General features: G+C 36.6%; 1 protein-coding gene across 3 annotated transcripts in view; it reads right to left on the minus strand.

Annotated features, from left to right (window-relative positions):
* Positions 1 to 20409, minus strand: part of STAT4 (signal transducer and activator of transcription 4) — a 44541-nt gene extending 24132 nt beyond the window's left edge. For all 3 annotated transcript variants that reach the window (XM_062579450.1, XM_062579449.1, XM_062579448.1), the window contains exons 1-5: positions 20321 to 20409; positions 17661 to 17789; positions 15555 to 15699; positions 1647 to 1745; positions 671 to 763 (exon numbers count right to left, since the gene is read on the minus strand). In XM_062579450.1, the coding sequence (XP_062435434.1) occupies positions 671 to 763; positions 1647 to 1745; positions 15555 to 15699; positions 17661 to 17788 (465 nt within the window). In that variant the 5' untranslated portion in view covers position 17789; positions 20321 to 20409. The remainder of the gene's footprint in view (positions 1 to 670; positions 764 to 1646; positions 1746 to 15554; positions 15700 to 17660; positions 17790 to 20320) is intronic.

Genomic DNA, 20409 nt, shown 5'->3' on the forward strand with positions numbered 1-20409 from the left:
TCAAATACAACTTCCACGCTAAGACTGCCATATAGCTGAAAGTGGGACAGTAATGACAAAAAGGCTGTAGGTAATCTGAATCCTTACCCTGGCTTGAAATGAACCCACAGGTATTCTGTGATTGAAATTTCCAGGTCTCTATTGGATATAGTTACATGGTTGGCTCAGTCCAATTCTACCCTAAAATGGTATGACAATTCCTGGAGAATTGTTACGATCAGCTCCCAGTATTCTTCTTCCCTCAGGTGTCCAAAACATGTCATTATGTCATGGAGCCTTCAACCTTACAAAAATCTCAGTATGTGACTCTGAGGTCAGGAAGGTTGCCTACTTCTGACCCAAATAATTGGGATGAAGTTGCAGAAATACATTTACTGAACCTCGTATCTTTCTAGACACAGATCTCTTCTTACTGCACTCAGTGCTCTGACTGCAACTCACATAAGTTGAAAGAGCTAGCTCTTACACTGAATCCACAGAAGCTGTGAAAACCTGCCTGAGATTCCAGGCATGTCCTGTGTAGTTGGCCTGTGCTGAGATTCTTTAGAACAATGAAATGGCTTGAGTGGCACATTTGCACTAATATTTGTGCTGTCTGGCTCAAAAATACTTAAAGGATGTCTATATGAAAATCATGGCTGTGTAAACAAAAAATAGGACAGCAAAATACCTGAGCACTATTCTTAATGGCTGATACTTTGTGTTCTACATTTCTTTGTCTTTCTGAAACCACAGAATTCTGCAAAGACTTTTCCAGTGGCCCCTGGAACACATCAAACAATAAGTGGATGAGTTATGGTGCTTAAAATCAGCAATGCTATTTCTTCTAAATATTTCATAATAATAAAATAATATATATTATATAATAAATACAACAATAATAAAATACATAAATAAAATATTTCAAACATGTAATGGTGCTGCAAGTTCTAGCATAGAAACGGAATTTAGAACCAGATTTTCAGCTGGCAGGAGATGAGACAGACAGCTAAATCTGCGTAGCTCCACAGACTTGAAAAACATGCTTCTTTAACTTTGAAATCAAGAAGGTGAAAGGATATGGATACGCTGCAAATGTTAAACATGTAGGAAATTACAGAAACTGAAATATAAAATATGAGGTTTCTAAAAAAGACCTGCATCTCAGTACTCATGTAAGAATATATATCACAGCCACAGGAGAGTAACAGAATACTACTGTAGATGGAGCTGACTCAAAAAAATTACCCATATAAGAATTTCCCAAAAATAGATTTTATATGTAATTAAAGTTTTTTCTTCAAACAACATAAAAGCTATCAACACCTTTGTAACATATAGAATAGAAAGTCTTTTGCCTTGCATAATTAATATGAATAATTAGTGCATTACATAACTTAACACACACATCTGCTTTGTAAAGAATAATTTCTCTAAAGCCTTTCTGCGGATTAAATCTCTGAAGATAAACCATGACAAAGAAGTCACTTTTATCAGTGTTTGCAGTAGTAGAGCCATTAATGAAGTACATGCATATGAGTTTGGTCTTCTAGCCCTAGTGCACAGAAATCATTCTAGTGGGATTCATAATGACAAGAGAGGATTCAATCCTAAAAGCATGTGAGCAGATTAAACAGGAAGCAGATTAATTAAATGTAATTCATTACCTGTACAGGCATGCTAGCTGCAGCTAAAATTCTTCTTTCTTCTCTTAAACAGTTTGAGATGATCACTGCTATATGCATGGGATTACCATGATATTTCCCCTGCAAGCACAAGTAAATACCACAGTCAAGAATTAAGAATAAAAGGTATCCCTCTGGAAATCACAAACAATATGATTTCACTGTCTATAAGTTCCAGCTTTGTATGGGTGAAAAAGATTTCCCTAATGTTCTTGACCTTTGCTAGTGCTGGTTCAGCTTTGCAGTGCAGTTTCAGTTAGTACCATTGTTTTAAAATTTTCTTAACAATGTTCTATGGAGATTATAGAGATATAACTTTGAGATGAACATCATTTCAAGATCAAACTGTTCCATTACTAGCACAGCTGTTCTGAAAGGGTTTTCCTGTCAGCCTATTCTATGTGCGATTTTATCACGTTTTCCATTTTCAATAGGATGTTAGTGTTAGCGTGTAGCACTTCTGCTAAGAAACTGTAAGCCTATTGATACAGCAATGATGAAGTCAGAAAAGCCTCCTCATCATAAAGCACAAGAATTAAATTTATGAAAAATCTATGAAAAAAATTTCTCCTTCAATAAATTATGTGCCTATGATGAAGTAGGACGAAGTAGGTCTCATCCCAACTCATAAAACCTAAATTTTCTTTTTTCTTTCCACACCACTATGAATAAGGAGCAGAATTGTTGATGAGTAACTGAGAAATGGGCACAGGTTAAACAAATTTTAGTTTGTGCTGTCTTTATCAAACTGGAAAGTTTGAGTACTCTGAAGTAGTATCTTTCATGCTGATGTTATTTGTTCGGTATTTCTCAGCATCTTTCATGCCTTTAATTCAGTATTCATGTACCATTCATTCAGACATCAGTGTTCGCATATCCTATTTTTCAACTATTCATTAGAATTAATGCAGTTCACTTCTTATCCTGTGCAGTTTTCCCTTTTGGATTTATTCTTTTTCTCCATCTTTCTGATTAGTTTTTATTCTCATCTTATCTTTTTATGTATTTTTTTATTTAGAACTTCACTTATTTTTACTTTTTCTAAAAAAAGTAAAAATAAAAAAAAAAGTTTTTTCTACTTTTTCTGAACCTGGCATGATTAAGTTTATGCATACTTAATACGCTGCATTTTCCTTTGATATCTTACACCTGTTGCTCTATCAGAAACCAAGGGTGTGAATACATCTTATAGAAATGTGAACACGCTCCATTTAAGTTCACCTCCTATTATGACAGTATATCTGTATTCCTAATAAACCTCCTATTATGACAGTATATCTGTATTCCTAATAATTTTTATTAGAGAAATACAAAAAACTATAGGTGCTTTTGCATGAAATTTAAGTAATTTAAAATATCTTTTCAGTATATATTTTGACTTCAATTACAGGGTAGAAGAGTTACATTAAAAATGGTAATTTTAATCACAAAACTAGGTTCTGGCTGCTCAGTATTAAATGCCATGCTGTTGGCAATATTCTGTTTCCACACAGAGACTGAGGTGAAAGACATAGAAGTCCTTACAGATAGATAAACGATATATGAGAGGTTCCTTTTGAGAAAAGCCTTGACTGTCATGGTATTGTTAGCAATGAAACTAAGCTTTCTAACTTCTTTAGAGCTTCTCAAATTTTCTCAGAAGGATAAATAAGGTATATGCCCCATAGTGCAACCAGTGCACAGCCAAACTAGTCTCAGTGCTATGCCTCCTTAGAGCTCTTTAAAAGCTGTTTAGGATGATGCTTCACTCCAGCAATCATCTGTATCAATTCACTAAGGCAGGAGAGCTAAAGGCTGAGCTGTGATCAGGAGTACCTCTGAACAAAGCAGCGGTGACTAATACTATCCCAGGAAACACTGTATCTCAGCTGAAATTCTACCTTCTCAAACAGGATTCCCTCCCTGCCAATTTTGTGCAAAACAGTGGCAGCAGGATTCAACATCTTGGGCACACTGCTGATTTCTGCATCAAATGACAACTGCCTTTCCCCCCTATTCAGCTGTGTTGGCCAGCACAGTGGCTAGCAAATGGCAAAGCTCTACCATTACTCAGTTCTCCCTGCCACAGTCTGATGCTCTTGGTTGTAAGATTAGTAACTATGTTCTTGCTGCATACTTCCTTCAGCACTACTGAACTTCAGGGCCAGGATATATCAGCAGCCTGCAAAAGATTGAGTGGAGCTTCACGAGGAAAGCAGCTTCAGCAGGAACAGCTGAAGCAAATTAATTGCTGAGAAGGATGGTCATGCCCTCACCTGGCTTGCTCCTAGCTGTGCAATGCCAACCTGTCTCATGCTGGTCTGGTGCCTATTTGACTCTTTAGCCAGCCAATTCACATTGCCAATTGAGATGAAAATTACTCACCTTTTTTCTGAATTTGTTTTCTGCCCCTCACTGGACTGAAATTGCTCAGCAAAGTATGAGTTGTTTAAGAATCAGCACAAGAGAAGTAAGGAGTATTTGTCTGGGAAAGGGCAGAACAGGCCTGCCTTGTTTCAGGTACACTAGATTAGATTGTTAACCCATCTCATTGGTTTGTATTGTGATTAGAGGAAAACTAACCCTCTTTTCAAAAGCCTTGGGATAAAAGCTGTGGTGAGAAATCTATGATTGATAAAAATTCACTGGTGCGCATATTAATTTAGGTGTTAGTAACTATTGCTTTCTAATTGTTGCTGTTATTTCTTTTGCTGGTAGAATGGAGTATCATCTTCCATATAAAGCTTTTGTCTGGAGATGCCTAGTATGTGAGGGCCACACTGTGTAACAGTATCTCCACAGGCTATTTGAAGTTACAAACCTTGAGAAGCATTAGTCTGCGCTTACCCTTGCCCAACAGAATTTGACCGGTATGTAACAGAGTAAAAACTCCTAGAAAGTACTTTAAATACAAAGATGCAATCTTGCAGCCAGGTAGGTCCTTGCCTTTACAAGGAACTTCTGGATGCACAAGTTTGAAGGTAGGGACTCCAATCTGGGATTACAAACAGCAGTGACAAAGCTGTTGCTTTTATCATTTTGGGCTAAGCCTCTGAGGCTCTTTTAGGATTCAGCCTTGAACCTAAGGAGGGAAAGAGGAAAAATCAAGGCAGGCAGGAAGAACTAGTATTGAAACTGCAATCCAACACTTCCCCACCCCCCGCCCTCCAAAAAAAAATCCCAAACCAAGACCCATCTTCTACAGAACCCTTAAGGATTGATAGCTACCTTTCATTATTGTCCTGTTACAGAAAGAGTTCAAATAAAAGCTATTTAAAAACATCAACAAGAACTGAAAATCCTTTCTTGGAGCTGGAAAACATATTTACATAGAAAAGGCATTTCAAAAAATCTTGTGACCATGGGATGACTTAAAATTGCCCACCACAAATGCCAGGTATTAGGGACTTTCCTAGCATTTTCTAGATACCATTCATATGCAAAATTTTCTAAAAACTTTTCTCTCTCTGTTTCATTAAGGGAAAAATATCTGACCTAACAGATGAAATGCACTACTATTTTTTTTTCTTCTCAACTCATGAAGCCCCAGTAATAAAGCGTATGTGTAGTGATTCTCTGAGCTGTGCCAGTCTGGTGCTTGTCTGATGCCATCTTATCCAGCAGAAAGAGAGCAGGAGGCAGAGAATCTTCACCTGCCCTCGTGCAGCCCAGAGCTCAGAGCTGTTGCCTCTCTAAAAGGAAAGCTGGAATAACGCTTTGCAAATGCTGTAACTCTGCAGTACAAGTATTTGTGACTGAAGGACAGGAATGAGCATTGCCTTTCTGATATACAAACTGCAAACGTGTTTTGAGCTCTGGACAGCTGGCACTGAGCTGAGCTGTGTGCTCTAACCAGAATGGAGATTCTCGTCTCTACCTTTAGCTCTCTGTCCCAGAACTCCTATACTTGTACGATTTATAGTGTATCAATGGCCATACTTGATAAGGGTTGTAACTTATTAAATACTGTCTTAACAATAACAAAACTCATGTGTTTAACTCACTGTCAAAATAATAGTAAAACCAGAATTTTTTCTTCTCTCATTTTATGCTTCTCAAAGATAATTACACTACAAAATGTTCTGGTCAGTATTCCCTTGTTATCAATTTACTGCAAACTCTTGCTGGTCTGTACTTCGATTTTGTCTTTAGTTCAAGGCAGAATTTGCTTAAGTTGAACTTGGCTTCTAAATAACAAATAGAAAATAATTTATCATTATTGAAAAAGTTGTAAAAGTGGAAAATAATAAAATTTAACCCCCAAAAAAGCTTGAGATATGGGAATCTTAGCCTAAAGTGTGACATAAGCCCTGACAGCCAGGAAAGGAAGAAGAACATGGATTCCAGAGTTATGCAAGCTTGTATTAAGTTTAAATAAATATATAATACAGAGAAAACTTACAATAATCTTTGCCTACAAACCAACAAAGAAGGGAACTTGGGAATTCTGTTGTCTTTCACCACAGTTTTCATCTGAAGTTCCAAATGGAAATGTTACTCTTATCTGCTAATTTTACTGTAGCTCTGTTGTTGTTATAAATTTTCTTTCTCCTTTCTTCCATTTCCTAATCAATGAGGTCTTTCATATTGTGACTTAAAATAAACAACAAATGATGTTATTTGGGCTTGCTTCTTCTCAGTAACTATCAGCATCATGATGATAAATTTAAATGGGGGGTAAAAAAATCATTCTGAAGAGGTAAAAATTTTCCTGAACTCTGATGACATTTATTAGTGGGCAAAGCCTCCTGTCCCACCTCAAAATGTGTTCTGTTCAGGACTTTTTAAAACTATTCAGGATATTTTTATAAAAATGAAATAGTGCCGGGGGAAATTCAAGACTGATGTGTAAGTCATAACATAATGGAGAAATTTTAAAATACATATTACAAGCCTTCAAAAGATATGCTTTTTTTAAAAAAAATAAAAAATAACAATTAGCAGTTTTAGTATTTGATATTTAATGCTTTCCCTGAGAAGACCTAAGAAATCTAGACCAGAGAGAGACTCTCCCTCCCTCCCACTCTCTCTCTCTCTCTTTTTTTTAATTCTCAAAAATTTGACAGATTTTCCTGTGAGTATCTCCATTACAAAGTGGATCATTCCCAATTACAGTAATATTGGCCAGCTTTCTTTTCATATATCGAAGGCCTCTCACATACACATCTATAACAATCTATAGATGAATACTTCTACATGCACTGCTTGAGCTGATTCTGTCTTCAGCGATTGAAGTAGGGGATTAGGTAATATGACTGTTGTTTTCTACTTCTAATGTACAAGGATATGCTGTACAACCTTTAGAAAGTCAGTCAGAATTTTACCTGATTATCTCCTCTAGTTTTCAAGGTGACCTGAAAAGGACCTCTTTGAGTAGGTTTTAGTAGTTTAAAATTTGATTGTTTTTCTCTGTTTTTCTTCCTTTTCTTTTCTTTTTTCTTTTTCTTTTTAAGGTATCAAAACCACTAACTCTGGTTTTCCTTCGTTCTACTAGAAAAAGCCTACTTTACGGTTTTAAAGTGTATACAACAAGATCTTAATGGGAAGCATGGAACTACTAACTAGTATGACTGTTGATATATTTGTTGAAGTTAAAAGAATATTTAAAAGAAGCTGATGGAACAGAGGTGGGACACAAAGAGATAGGAAACAGGGTTACAAAGTCAAGTGGAGATACATTTCCTTCCTCATTACTCGCTTGTGATATCCTTATTTTACTAAGTCTGGTTCTGAGCATCTTTGTAGATAAGCAGGTATGCCATCCTTAATGTAATACAAAAAGAAGGAAAGAAAATCTCTTTCATTTTATTTTTTAAGAAAAAAACTTTTTATAATTGTGTAGCTCAAAAAGTGTATGCATGGGAAGGCATAACAATACACACTTATTTCTCTTTTTCATTTCACCTTCAAATGTGACAAACAACATTTTGCCTTGATTTATTTCCTACCTCTAATTATGTACCAGACAGAAAATACAATGAAAACAATACTACAACACCTTTCTCTCAGATGCATCACAAGGACTGAGTCTTTCCTTGTAAAGTGCTTGTGAGGTTTTAAAATCTTTATCTAAACAGGCAGTATTCTTACTAAAAGTCTTATTCTAATAAAAACATAGCTCTATTTTATCTAGGTCTTTAAGAGGAAGTACCTGTGACACTATTTACAATGTTCTTCTTTGACTTTTATTTTTAGATTTCCCCTCCTCCCTCTCAAAATACATAAGAGAACTTTAAAGGAAACCTTAATTCTTTTAGACAATAGCTATTGAGAAGTCGTAAAACACAGATATGCAATGCCGCATTTCTGCTTTTTTCACAAAGTATAATGCATAATTTTTCAAAACATTATAACATTCTTTAGGACATATGCAACCATGTATGTAATGAATGCAAATAAAGCTGTAAAGATAGAGATTTTATTTTCCATCTCCTAATTTGTCCCCAAACTCCAAACAGTACTAACTTTGAGTACTTCCAAACAGACACTAACAAGAGTAAAGGAACAGTTTATAGGAACAGTAGTTTTCTAAGCATGTAGAGTGCGTTTCTAAGCATGTATCTACAGAAAATATACAGCTGTAGATCTCATCATCTGACAGTAGAACTGTGCTGCCACAAAAGATGAATAATGTAGTGCTGCTTCTTATTTACATGAGATTTATTTCAAAATAAATAAAAATGCTATATCCCCTACAAAAGAGGGCAAAGAAAAAAGCATAGGTGAAAGATGACTGATCTTTCTCCACCTTTTTCTCCAAGTCCAGAGCATTATTAACTAATTGCTCTGGCAGATATTTGTTCACAACTGGGCCCTTAACACTCAAGAATGAGCAAAGACCACAAAAGTTTGTTTGCTTGGGTCTTTATACTTCTGTTTGCAAGCTAATTCACATCTGTTCTACAAAAACAAATGGAAATGTATATAAATTGTTAGGCTTGAATTCTATAAATAGTAATTGGGAACTCAATTTTAATTTAGTAAGTCACCTTCTTTCAGTCTTGTATTAAAAGCTTTTTTTTTAATCCTTGTTAGCTAATGTTCAGCAATTAATATGAAATCACTAACAGTAGGTTGGTTAGCTACTTCAGAATATGATCTGCTGTTGCCAGTTTCCCCTTTGTAGACCAAAATTTTTAGTAAACAGTCTTAGCAGTTGATCTAGAAAACTTATTGGGGGCAAGATGGTAATATGAAAATTCAGTTTGAATTATATTAGATAGCAGATCATATTGGTTAGAAACATTTCCTACTGTAATTTGTTGCTTTGTTGATGTGGCAGGTTACATGAGCACTAGATATGCATAAATAATATTTTAAAATGGTTCTTCTGTTGTGTATTAAAACTGATCTGTTTCTCTATTTTGTTCCATTCTCATCCTGTTTAACAGGAAACTGCAACTTAAACTTCAATGGCTATGTTTCCATTCTTTGCAACTGTTTCTCAGTACAGTGCTTATTAGAAATATCTGTTAAGTACCACCTGGAATATCCTCTTTTAGATCTAACAATATTTTGTCAATTTTCTTTAATGCACTGAAATAAATAATGTTAGGAAATATCCCTCATGCTTTTCATTTCTGGTACAGTGACTTGCATAAACAGACCTGAAACATAATAAAAACCTTTATATGTTCATTTTGATTCTATCTGGAGAAGAATAAAGATGTTCAGTTCTCTTTATTGATGGAAATAGGCTGTGTAGTATAACTGAGAAACTGAAACAGAACCAGGAATACACTGCTGTGTTACATTTGTGAGTAACATCATGTAAAGTAGGACGCTATTTCTTTGTACTGCTTAGAAACAGGGTTGTATGGAAAGAAGCGCCATAATGTTAACAAGTAGCAATTAAGATGGCAGAAGATACTTTAAGATGCTATTCCAGATCATTTTGTAACAAAAGTAGGGTTGTGCAGGAGGAAAAAGTATAATCGATTAAAGTACTAATTCACACCTCCAACATATAAACATTGTCCTTCCAGAAGTCCATTTTGATATAATTGGTGAATGTGTATCAGCAAATCCTGTGATCCTCTTTTGTATGAACTTCCCCAGACGTGCATGGTGTGTTAACAGACGTGCTTTTCAGGCAGAATGCCCATTGTCTGCCCTGTTCTCATCTGAGGCTCTCATAGGGTTGGTGAGTGGGTGAATTGCACCAATACACAAGAATTTGCCATTAGAATTAACTGAGTGTCATGAATAAGCATCGTTTACAGCAAAAAAAAAAAAAAAAAAAAAAAAAAAAAAAAAACCCAAAGTACACAGTATACTTGTTAACTCAAGCTTCAATGATAAATCAGCAGAGTAGCTCTTCTTCCTGTTCCTGAGATCTGTCATTTCACATGTCATGTGTAACATGTAACATCAAGTATGAAGAAATATTCATGAAATCAAATTTTCTCTGGAAATCATAAACAACAACGTGACACATCATGTTGTCATTAATGAGACAAGATTGCTAGGGAGTAGAGTATATATATTAGCTTTAGTTGTGAGCAGGATGATTCAGGGAATTTCTGCTTTTTTCTCATCTAATTGTCACGTATCCATTGTAATACATAGCACAGCCAATCTGTGGCTCTTGAGCTGCAGGCAGCTCAGACAGCAGGGCTGCATTGCATGGCACTACATCTCAGCTGGCAGGTACTTGTTGAGTGCTCCAAATTTTCAGATCTGGAGGGAAAAAGCAAGGACATAGGGACTTCCAAGATGAAAGTTACTGGATTATTCTGAGACCTACAATCATATCCCAGCACCACTGCAAAAGCAGCAGGAGCCACTGTGGGATGCTAGGGAAACCGTGCCCATCTCTGAGTCCTGGGCTACTCAGAGCCTGCTGGTCCCTTGGCTCTTACAAGTGCACTGCAGCTGTCCCACTGTTCTTAACAGAACAAAGATTTTGGCATGTGAGTCAGGAACATGGACAGTTTATTTCTTACATGAGTTTCTGTATTTCATCAGTGTTTTCTTGTGCACTGGATCTATTCACGTATTGCAGAGAAGCTTAAATCAGAGACAGGTGCACTGTCACTTAAAAAAAAATCCTTTTAAAAGCTAAGATGTAATTGTTTATGGGCTAAGGTCTTACAGACTGTTGCATCCAAAATTTGTTTCCTAGAAGCGATACGTAGCTCTTCTAGGCTTCACGCCTGCCTTTTACATTTTGTTGTCATAGCAACCGCACAAACCATGTACTTGCGAATAATCAGCATTGCTTTTCTCAATCTAGTTTTTAAACAGGAGAAGAAACCACAGGCACAGTTTGCTCCCTCCTTCCCACACTGCCTCAGAAGGCTTCCTCTCCTTCATGCCTGCACAGAACTGCTGTCTGTGTGAGTGGAAGTTCTGTGGGAAGAGGGAAGGGGAATCTAACCTTGCTAAGTAAATGTGCCATAATAGCTTCCACTGAAGAGTACAGTAACAAAAGACCGCTCTGCAGAAAATGACTACTATAAAGGCAAATTTAATGTGCTGGCTAGAGAAATAAGAAAAATGCAAGATGTAAATGTGAAGGATTTCAGCTTAAAACTTTGATTCAGGTTTTAATATGTACATTTATGCCAGATGAACATCAGGAAGTGATGTTTCAACCAAAGAAAGAAATGGATAGAGAAGCAAATTACCGAGAGCTATATATACGACACAGAAACTAGCAGCAACCATAGCTGCTTGGCTAAGTTTCTTAGTGTTTTTCCAGTACTTGTAACTTGGTCAAATTGCACATTTCCTGGTCAATGTTTGCTTTTTGCCTCAGTATAATTTTGGAAATGTCAAAAGTCCAAGTAAAAGTGTCATGTTCCATACGTATTTTTCTAACTTTAAAGGAACAGAGATGGTCCCTGTGGCCTAAAAGAAGAATTCTAGGCAGAGCTGTCTTTGGGCTAACAGCTCTCCTCATTGCACTTTACAACTCTTAAGACAGATCAAAATTTCCTATTGCAAGTATGAGGCAGGCAAGCCTCTCCCGCTCCTTCCATCCTTATTTCCACGGAGTAACTAAGGCAATATTTCAGGTGAAGCTCATAACAGAACATACTCTCTGTTTGATAATAAATCTGAATCTCAATGATACCTTTCAGACTGAGTGTGCCTTGGCTGTGGTACTAGTAACTATTGAATGAAATGCTTTCTAAATTCAGTAACAGCACAAGGAATCTTGATCCCAACAATTTGTCTGCTGTCCAGAAAATTGCTGCACAGGCCATTTGTAAAGTGTGTATTACTTCTCCTGTTAAAGCAGTTCCTCGTTAATGATCTAGTTCTATTATTAATTAAACATTCATCTCACCTTTTATCTTTTGTCAAGAACTACAGACTGATTTTGTATGGCTTTTGTGTGTTTGGTACTTGTAATTATTTTATTATTGTTATTATCATAATGTTTAGGAACTTCTACCACAGTGCAAAGTGGTATTCTACATACTTAGAGATAAATGCTGGTTTCCAGCATCACCTTTCTTGACAAGTGTTACTTAATATGGTAACATAATTTGACACAAAATAATAAACAAGCATCGCATTCAGACCATGTATCAAGGTTGAACAGTTTCGTGCGTGTGCGCACGTGTGTGCGCTCTACATGTCAGTACATCTATGTGTGTGGTGTAAAGGGGAAGGAAGGGGAGTGAACTGTGAAATTTCAAAGAAGCGTTGCTCTAGAGAGCAAAGCAGAGATAAGGTAGGTAACCTTCAGAGAAAAATCAAACCAACACTGTTCACAGAGTCACCAAAACTGAAAAAAATGTTTACAAATGTAGCTTTCTCTTGTTTAAGAACCCAAGCTTCTCCCCAAAGTCAGTGAAAGATCTCTTTATGTTTATAGCTTATCCTTCCAACCTCCCTCTCTTTAGGTGGTATATTGAGACAAATAGAGCTAGGGAAGTATACTGTATACTTCAGTCACCTCTTCTGATCTTGTTTCACAAAGCTGACAGAAAATAGCTCAAATTACAAGAGTTTTGTATGTGCAAATGCATCCAGCTTTGGGCAATGGAGCCAAATGTCCCATGCCAGGCTTCTTAGATAGTAAGTAATGAAATACAATGAGTGAAGCATTCAAAAATTAGGGCCCTAATACTCAAATGTAAATCTGAAAAGAAATGCCACAACTTCTCTAATTATATAATTTGCATACTCAAACTTAAGGACTTTATAACAGCAACAGTGAGTACCTGTGCACCACATACAGTTCATAGTCCATTATTAATAACTGACAGATAATAATAAGTTAAGCACAACTAGAAATAACATTTCCCTCTGATATAGTTACCTACCCAGTAAAGGAATCAGTTTTAACTGCTGAAGCTCAGCAGACTGCATGTACAGCTCTAAAGAACATGCAGCCCCTACTTTGGTTGAAGATGTAATTACAATCTATGTTTTAAAAATTACAAGTTGGAACATGGAATTTTAAATGTAATATTTTAAATAAAAATCCAAAATGTGTGTTATAGATTTATCTTAAGAAGATGTACTTCAAGGTCAAGGTATTTGCACTATCCCCCAAAAAAAAAGAAAAAAAAAAAAGAAAGAACAGCACTGCAAGAGTCTGGTCCTGCTCCAACCTGTAGTAGTTATTTTAGAAATCAGAATAGACTGTGTGCTATAGTATTAAAGGTTATATAAGAAATCAGGAAAAGCTCTAATAGTGAAAGTGCTATTTGGTATCTGCTGGTTCGCATATGTGTACTCTGAAACTGTACAAGTAGCTTCTTATCTAAAAATAGGATACTTGCTGTCTTGATAGAATGGAGAAAGACCACCATTATTAGTAATAGGGAGGGATGTTATTTTTTTCTTAACTGGAAACATTTTACCACAAAGCTCAAGACTGAGGCCCTTTTTAATAAGTAGTATAAATTCAGCATCACAGATATCCTCTCAAGGAATTCATAATGCTTTAGACTGCAAACATATAAACTTTTGAGGTCCAATGGAGCAGAGATCTTTCTGCCTCTAATAGCTTGTTAAATCACAGCCTTACTAATCAAATCCTACAGAGTGATATAGAAAACTACTTGCTGCACATCACAACCTGCATGGCATTTCTTTTCAGAAAGCCAGCAGTCAAGTGAAATGATGGGTTGGACAAATCTTCATGAAACTTCTACTACTAGCTTATCTAAAGGAAGAGATCAACTCTGGTGCCAGCTCTACCACTGTTTTAACTAGGATATGACAACTGTAGTCAAGCTGTACAGTTGTAAAGGAGAATCCTCTGCATTTTGGCTTGTTCTAGAAACTTACCTCAGACCCTTACCATCTGAAAAAACACTTAATCAGAAATCACTTAAAACTCCCCTTCTCTCTCCTTCCTGGAATATGTCTTATTTGTTTTGTGCTCTTCAGAAGCACAACCTAATATAATGTCCAAACGTGCCAGGACTTAAGGGATATGATTTTTATTCTAGTCATTTTCACATTGGCAATATATTATGTAAACTCATGTGTGGCCCATGGCCTGATCACTGTCTCAGTTGCCATGTCTGACTGACTACACATTTAGCTATACAAAGTTGCCTCTCTAAATTGTGGTGAAATTTTTAAAATAAAATAGAGGTGGGAGAAGGAGAAAGAGAACAGAGATTTTAATCACATAGAGCCTGTTTGTAAATACATACCAATTCCTCTGCATGTGCACATTGTGATAACATAATCGTAAATGCACTGTCTCCTAAGCCAGTGATACAGTAATGCAACTGCTAACTTCACTGACCTGAAACACTCTTCCTACATGCATGCTATTGCACAGAGCGTAACTATACTAGAGTGATACAGCTCTTTCTCAAGCCTAGTACGGTAATATATACTAAGACCATGACAGAAGTAATAGAATTACCCTTTCTGCTCAACTTGTAGTTAACTCCAAAAGCAGTTAACCACATTTGTTTTTGAGCAGTATTGAAATTATGGATAATGTTGCTACACAGACAAGAAAAGAAAAGAAAAACAACCTTAGTTTCAAGTTACATGAGATGACTTGCATAATACTGGAAGAAAAAGTGGTAGTGATAGAAATATTGTCACATATTTAAAAGGCCACCACTAAGAACACAGAATAGAAAGATACACAGATATAAAGAGAATAAAATAATTGGCAATGTCATATGAAGATTTTCCAGAGCAAAACATATATATAAAATACAGATAACATTTTGCAAGCAATATAACTATCATTGAAGTACCTATGGAAAATACCATCAAAGAAGAGAAAAAACCCCAAACTTTCATTAAACTCAGATACGTATCTGTTTTATATAGAAGACATAGATGGCAGAAAGTAAATGACTAATGAAGCGGAACTTTAAGAATTCTTGCTTTAAATAAACAGTTATGAGAGAAACATTCAGACAAACAAAATAAATACCACTTCGCAAAAGCCTAATGGAAAATCCTTTAAGCCGTTCATAAATTATTCTAGCTAAGCATGAAATAGCAAACATGCTATCGATTTCCAGTGGTTCCTTTTTCGTGCCACTATTTTATTAAGGCCTAAATATGCATTTTTATTTCTGTAATAATCACAATTAATCATAGTTAAATACCTATAAGTGTCTGTAAAAACAGTAATTACATTTGTATTATATATTAACATCCCTAAATACTAAATAATCTTATTTTTAAGAACTGAGACCCAGACACATATTGAACTAATAGGTCACAGCATTGTTACATCTGAGCAATATCCATTAAAAATGTGAAATATTGTTCCACAAATGTAGCTGGCAGTGGAATTACTATCTGAGTAATCTTGTTTAAGGTTTGACCTTCCCATAGCTGCTCAAATCTACAGTGATGAGGATGGCTCTGAACTTTCAGAGGACTGAACTGCATTCAAAAGCATTTGGGCATTATGTTTAGAAACCCCTAAGAGTATACAATTTGTTATCTGAAGTAATAACCTACCTGAAGAAGCTTCCTGATTCTTTTAAGGTTGTGAATCAAGAGAAGATTCTTTTCTTGTGAAACTCGATCTAACTGTTCATCCACTTGTATGAGCAAATTCTGTAAAAGGATTGTTGCCATTGCTTCATTGTTGGATGCAGCCTCCCTACAGAAGAATAAATGAACGTGAAACATGTATGTTACTAAACAAAAATGTCATAGTAAGTGTAAAAATATTTGCACCAAAAATCCTAATCCACTTAGAAATTAAGGTAGTAAATGAAGGCTTTAAAAATATATTTACTTCTTGCATATACTTAGAGCTATATAAAGAATTGATTTTGTTTTATTTATATTCCCCTAGATTCCCCTCTGATTTATATTCCCCTAGATATGCAGCTTTATAGAGAGAATGAGGATGTTGTGAGCGCAGGCCATGAAGTTACTCAGTGGGAAGACAAACAGGGGTCTAATCTCTCTTTCACTGAACATTTAAATATCTTTATTCAGCTTTCCAGATGAAACTAGGCTTGTGCATACAGTCTGCCTCCCTCTTTGTCAGTCGCACAAATACAATTTCTGGTCCTGCTGCCCAACTTCAGACAAAGTTGACAGCAGGCTTGAAGTCTGAAAGATACAATGTTCTTAAAAATTGTATAGGAAACTATCAGGTTGGTAGAGCAGAGGGATCCAAATTAGTGCCTCCACTGAGGAAAAGGCAGTAATAACTTGCTCCAGGAGGCAGTAGCCAGATGGCCAATCAGCACATATGTATGTTCACACCAGGCACCAGATGAGCTTTTGCCCAGCCAAACTATTTGGGGACACAGAAAGACACTGAGAATACTGGTGAAGAGTTGGCAGCGGACAAAGGACACAAATACACAGGAAAAACAGCTTGACTATTTCTGCTGTTTGTGGAACAGCTTGTTACATGAAGGGCAATAACATTAGTGAGCACAATAGAGAAAGATACCCTTTGGACTGTGTGTTGTCCTTGTCCTAAGGACATACTCTCTCCTTGCCCCCAAAATGGTAGAAGCCTGTTTTGGATATGCCTTCTAAATCTAGTAGAGGCGATTTTAATCTGTTTGCTATGTTCCCATAGCCCTATAACACTAGGCTATAAATTGTTAGGAAACATTACACTGCTCAGCAAGTTTTTGCCATAGCATTCTAATCATCTTGTGGAATTACCTTGAAAAATTGAGATGTCTCTTTCCAGTACTACCAATACAGACTTTTTTGGCATTTAGTTCTGAATTTTCTTAAGATACATATCGAATTAATTCAATCCAAATTTGTTCATAAATTCACCTTCTAGACAATAGTTCCTGGAAATAGCTGGCTTGCTCCCCAAAATTATGCATCCATTTTAAACTGTTGTTTTGGACAAGAGGAATAATTTTATGCTGCAAATATAAGCAAATAACATTTCCATTGAAAACTGACACATTACTTTTTCCATTAAATAACTAATTCTATTAATTTACTAAACCAATCTTAATGGATTTTGTTTAGGAATAAGTTCAAATGAAACCTCACCTCCAGACAAGCCTTAAGTTCAAAGTTGCAAGGGACAGAAAAAAAGAGCTCTAAGAAAATCCATCAATAGAACCTTTACACATTGATTATATGCATAATTATATTAATTTTTAAATTTGTTTTTTTTCTTTAAAGTCATTATTTCAACACATGCACAAAAAATACCCAATGGCATCAGCTTTTTTCTTCAAAAGCACTGCCTTGTCTTTCATATAGTATGCGGTAGTTGATTTATTAGGAATAGAAGCAAGAGAGAAATGTCCTTAGTTTGTTCTGTCTTTTCATATATGCATGTCCATGCCATAAAAAATATGTACAATGGAAATTTTTTTTTAATACATTAAGAGTCAGAACTTTGGAGCTTTATGAATGCTTTACTGACATTCTGAATGCCTCTTTAATCCTTTATTTAAACTAAGGGTAACACTAGTTCAACAACAGACTTAATCCATAGCAGAGGAATAGTATTCTTAGAATACAGATGCCTGCACAGTTCACAAATGAGCTCCCTAAAAATCTGCCAAATAAAGAAAAAATAGTTCATGATTCAAATCTTAAAAGAGGGAATAAATTTCATCCTACCAATCTTGGCTTTCTATCCATTGTGCTAGCAGGTGCCGGATTTCCATGGGGAAGTTATCATCATAGAACTGGTCTACTTGCTCCAAAAACTTTATTTCCAATTGTTGAACTTGACTCCATTGGGACATACTGCAAAAGAAACGGTTAAACACATGTACTATTGAAAGCTGGATATCTGACATTGAATTGATATTTCATAGTGTATAAACCTCTTATTTTCAAGACAGTTCTTTTTTTAAACACATTTTAATATTCCTATTTTCCTCTTTTCTCTTTCCCAATTTCCACTTTCATTTCCAACTTCCAAATTCATTTCCATTTCCAAATTTTATTTCTCTTTTCAATCTTTACTTGGGTTGAAATTGAAGTTAGTTAAAGGAAAGAGGGAGAAAAGAGAGCAAGTCCATTAAAAGAAGTTCTAGATTTTACACCTGAATGGTCACCTCTGCCATTTTTTCTTCTTAATGCAAACATTCTAGGGCACTGTATGACGCTTATAAAGGAGCCAGATAAGTAATCATTCATTTACATAGCATCTGTCTGAAGAGAAGTAGTTTAGAATTGTGTATCTCAAATGTAGGTAAAAATTCTTATGAAACAGGAGTAGAAAGCATACAATTTGCTCTGACTGATGAATTCACACCACTCAAATTTCTCCTAATGCCACTGAATGTTTTATCTTTTCGTGCTGTTCCTACATCTTATTTGGAGACTATTGCTTGTTTTCCAACCTAAATTATTCATCCAGTATATTTTTTCCATTTTAAATTACTATAAAATTCTGTGATTTGATGTTAAAAAAAGAAAAACCCATGAAAGAGGGAGGTCATATGAAAAATAAAAGAAAAACAGGAGTAGGATCATCGAAAAATAGGCTCTGAAATTCTTAACTGAATAATTATCCCAATTAACTTTTGACTGTTTAGTGAGATACTGGAGTTAAAAGCTCAGTTGTTCCGTATTTTAGGTGGGGTGAATTGTCTTTGAATATCTGTTTCTCTCCATAGCCTAAAGAGGCTGTTTTGGGTGAGCAGGCTCTCAAAGTAGGCTCCACCCTAAGTGATTTCATCTCCACTTGGGAGAACATTACTTTTTGGGTATCTACACTCTAGGTTTGTGCCACATCACCATTAGTTCCACTTGTTAAAATTCTGTTTTCATTGCAATTTTTTTAGCGCAGGAAAGATTTGCCAAAAGCAGCAGCAGAAGAGCTCAAATACGTGCATACAGTAGAAAAGTGGCAACTGATCTGCTGCTTTAGCCCATTTAGTGGATGAGTGTAACAGAGGGCTGCCATGGAGCCTGCCCTGGCAGCCCAGTCCCTGAGTGTGCTCTGTCTGCACCATGATGCTGTGCTAGAAGGAGAAGGGCTGCACATCACTCTCCCTTCCCAGAGGGAAAGCTGGGTATGCTGGAGGAGTGGAACCTGTAATGCACTTTAAGATGGAGCACAGAATGTCTGGGTAGAGGACTCAGGCTTGGAGCACCCGCAGAATGCCCAGCCTTCATAGGGCACCTAAAACTGCCTGTTCAGTTCTTTTTTTTTTTAATTATGTTGTTATGCTGTGGAAATCCTTAGTAAACACTGCTGCACACTGCTATTTTGTAAGTCTCAATAACAAAAGGAAAATGATACGAAACCCGTTTTAGACAAGGTCATCATCTCTTTTATTATGATACTATGTTTGTTAATGTTAAAAAACTGCATAAAATCCAGAGTCACGGACTAAAGGTTGCAACAGGTCAGCATTAGATCTGTTTGAATGGTTTTGATAGAAAAAATTTCCTGCAAGAAAAGATGTGATTTCATCAAAGTTGACATTTTTATAAAAAGCCGACCTTTTTATAAACAACTTTTCTATTTCCAGTTCTGCATCACACTTTCAGAATGTCAACGTTGTGAAGTACAGATTAAATCACATTTTTAATACTGTGTCCCTTCATTTTGCTTTTTTCCTCGGTCAGAAGAAAAGAATTAAAACGATGAAGCATCTCAGGGTGTAACAAGTGTCCTGAGCACCTGCCTCTGCCAAAGCAGAAGCGACCTTTACTACAAAGGCTGCATGGCACGAGTGTGCGTGCTAGGAAGGACACCAGATAAAGTCGGTGGGAACGTGCCCAACAGTACTTCCCCCCTTTCCTATTACTTTTATTAAGTAGAAGGAAAAATATTGCTGATTGTTTACTTGTTTTTTTCAAATCGTTTAAGAAAAGTAATATATAGCTGCATTTTACTCTTTTTTGCTACACTGATAACTACATGCCTTCACGGGCTTATTTCTTAAGAAATCACATCACGATGCACAATCAACTTTTTCACAAAATAAGTAGGATTCCTACGCATGTTCATTTTCAGTGGGAGTTCTGTTTGCAATTTTTGGCAAATCCTAGTGTTTCTGATATCCTGACAAAACCTGGTAAGAAAAGCTCAATATTTTTATCTAAAAGGAGCAAGGTTTTGTTCAGGCAGCAACCTGCTGATGCCTTCCCGTAACTCGCGCGGGGCTGCTCGCAGGCGGGAGCGCTCGCATGACCTGGCCCGGCCCGGCCCGAGGGCGCGAACTGCGCCGCCATCCCCGCGGTACCGGAGACGAGCGGCGGCCGCCGCCGCCACACCGGCTGCCCCCGGCCCCGCTCCCGCTCCCGCCGCCCCGACTTGCCTGCGCGCGCGGGTGCGGGACGAGCCCTGCAGGCGGCCGTGTCCTGAGGCGGCGGCTCGCTCGCCGCCTGCCGCCGCCGCGCGCTTTAT

The sequence above is a fragment of the Rhea pennata genome, chromosome 6, assembly GCF_028389875.1.
Source record: "Rhea pennata isolate bPtePen1 chromosome 6, bPtePen1.pri, whole genome shotgun sequence".
Taxonomy (NCBI): domain Eukaryota; kingdom Metazoa; phylum Chordata; class Aves; order Rheiformes; family Rheidae; genus Rhea; species Rhea pennata.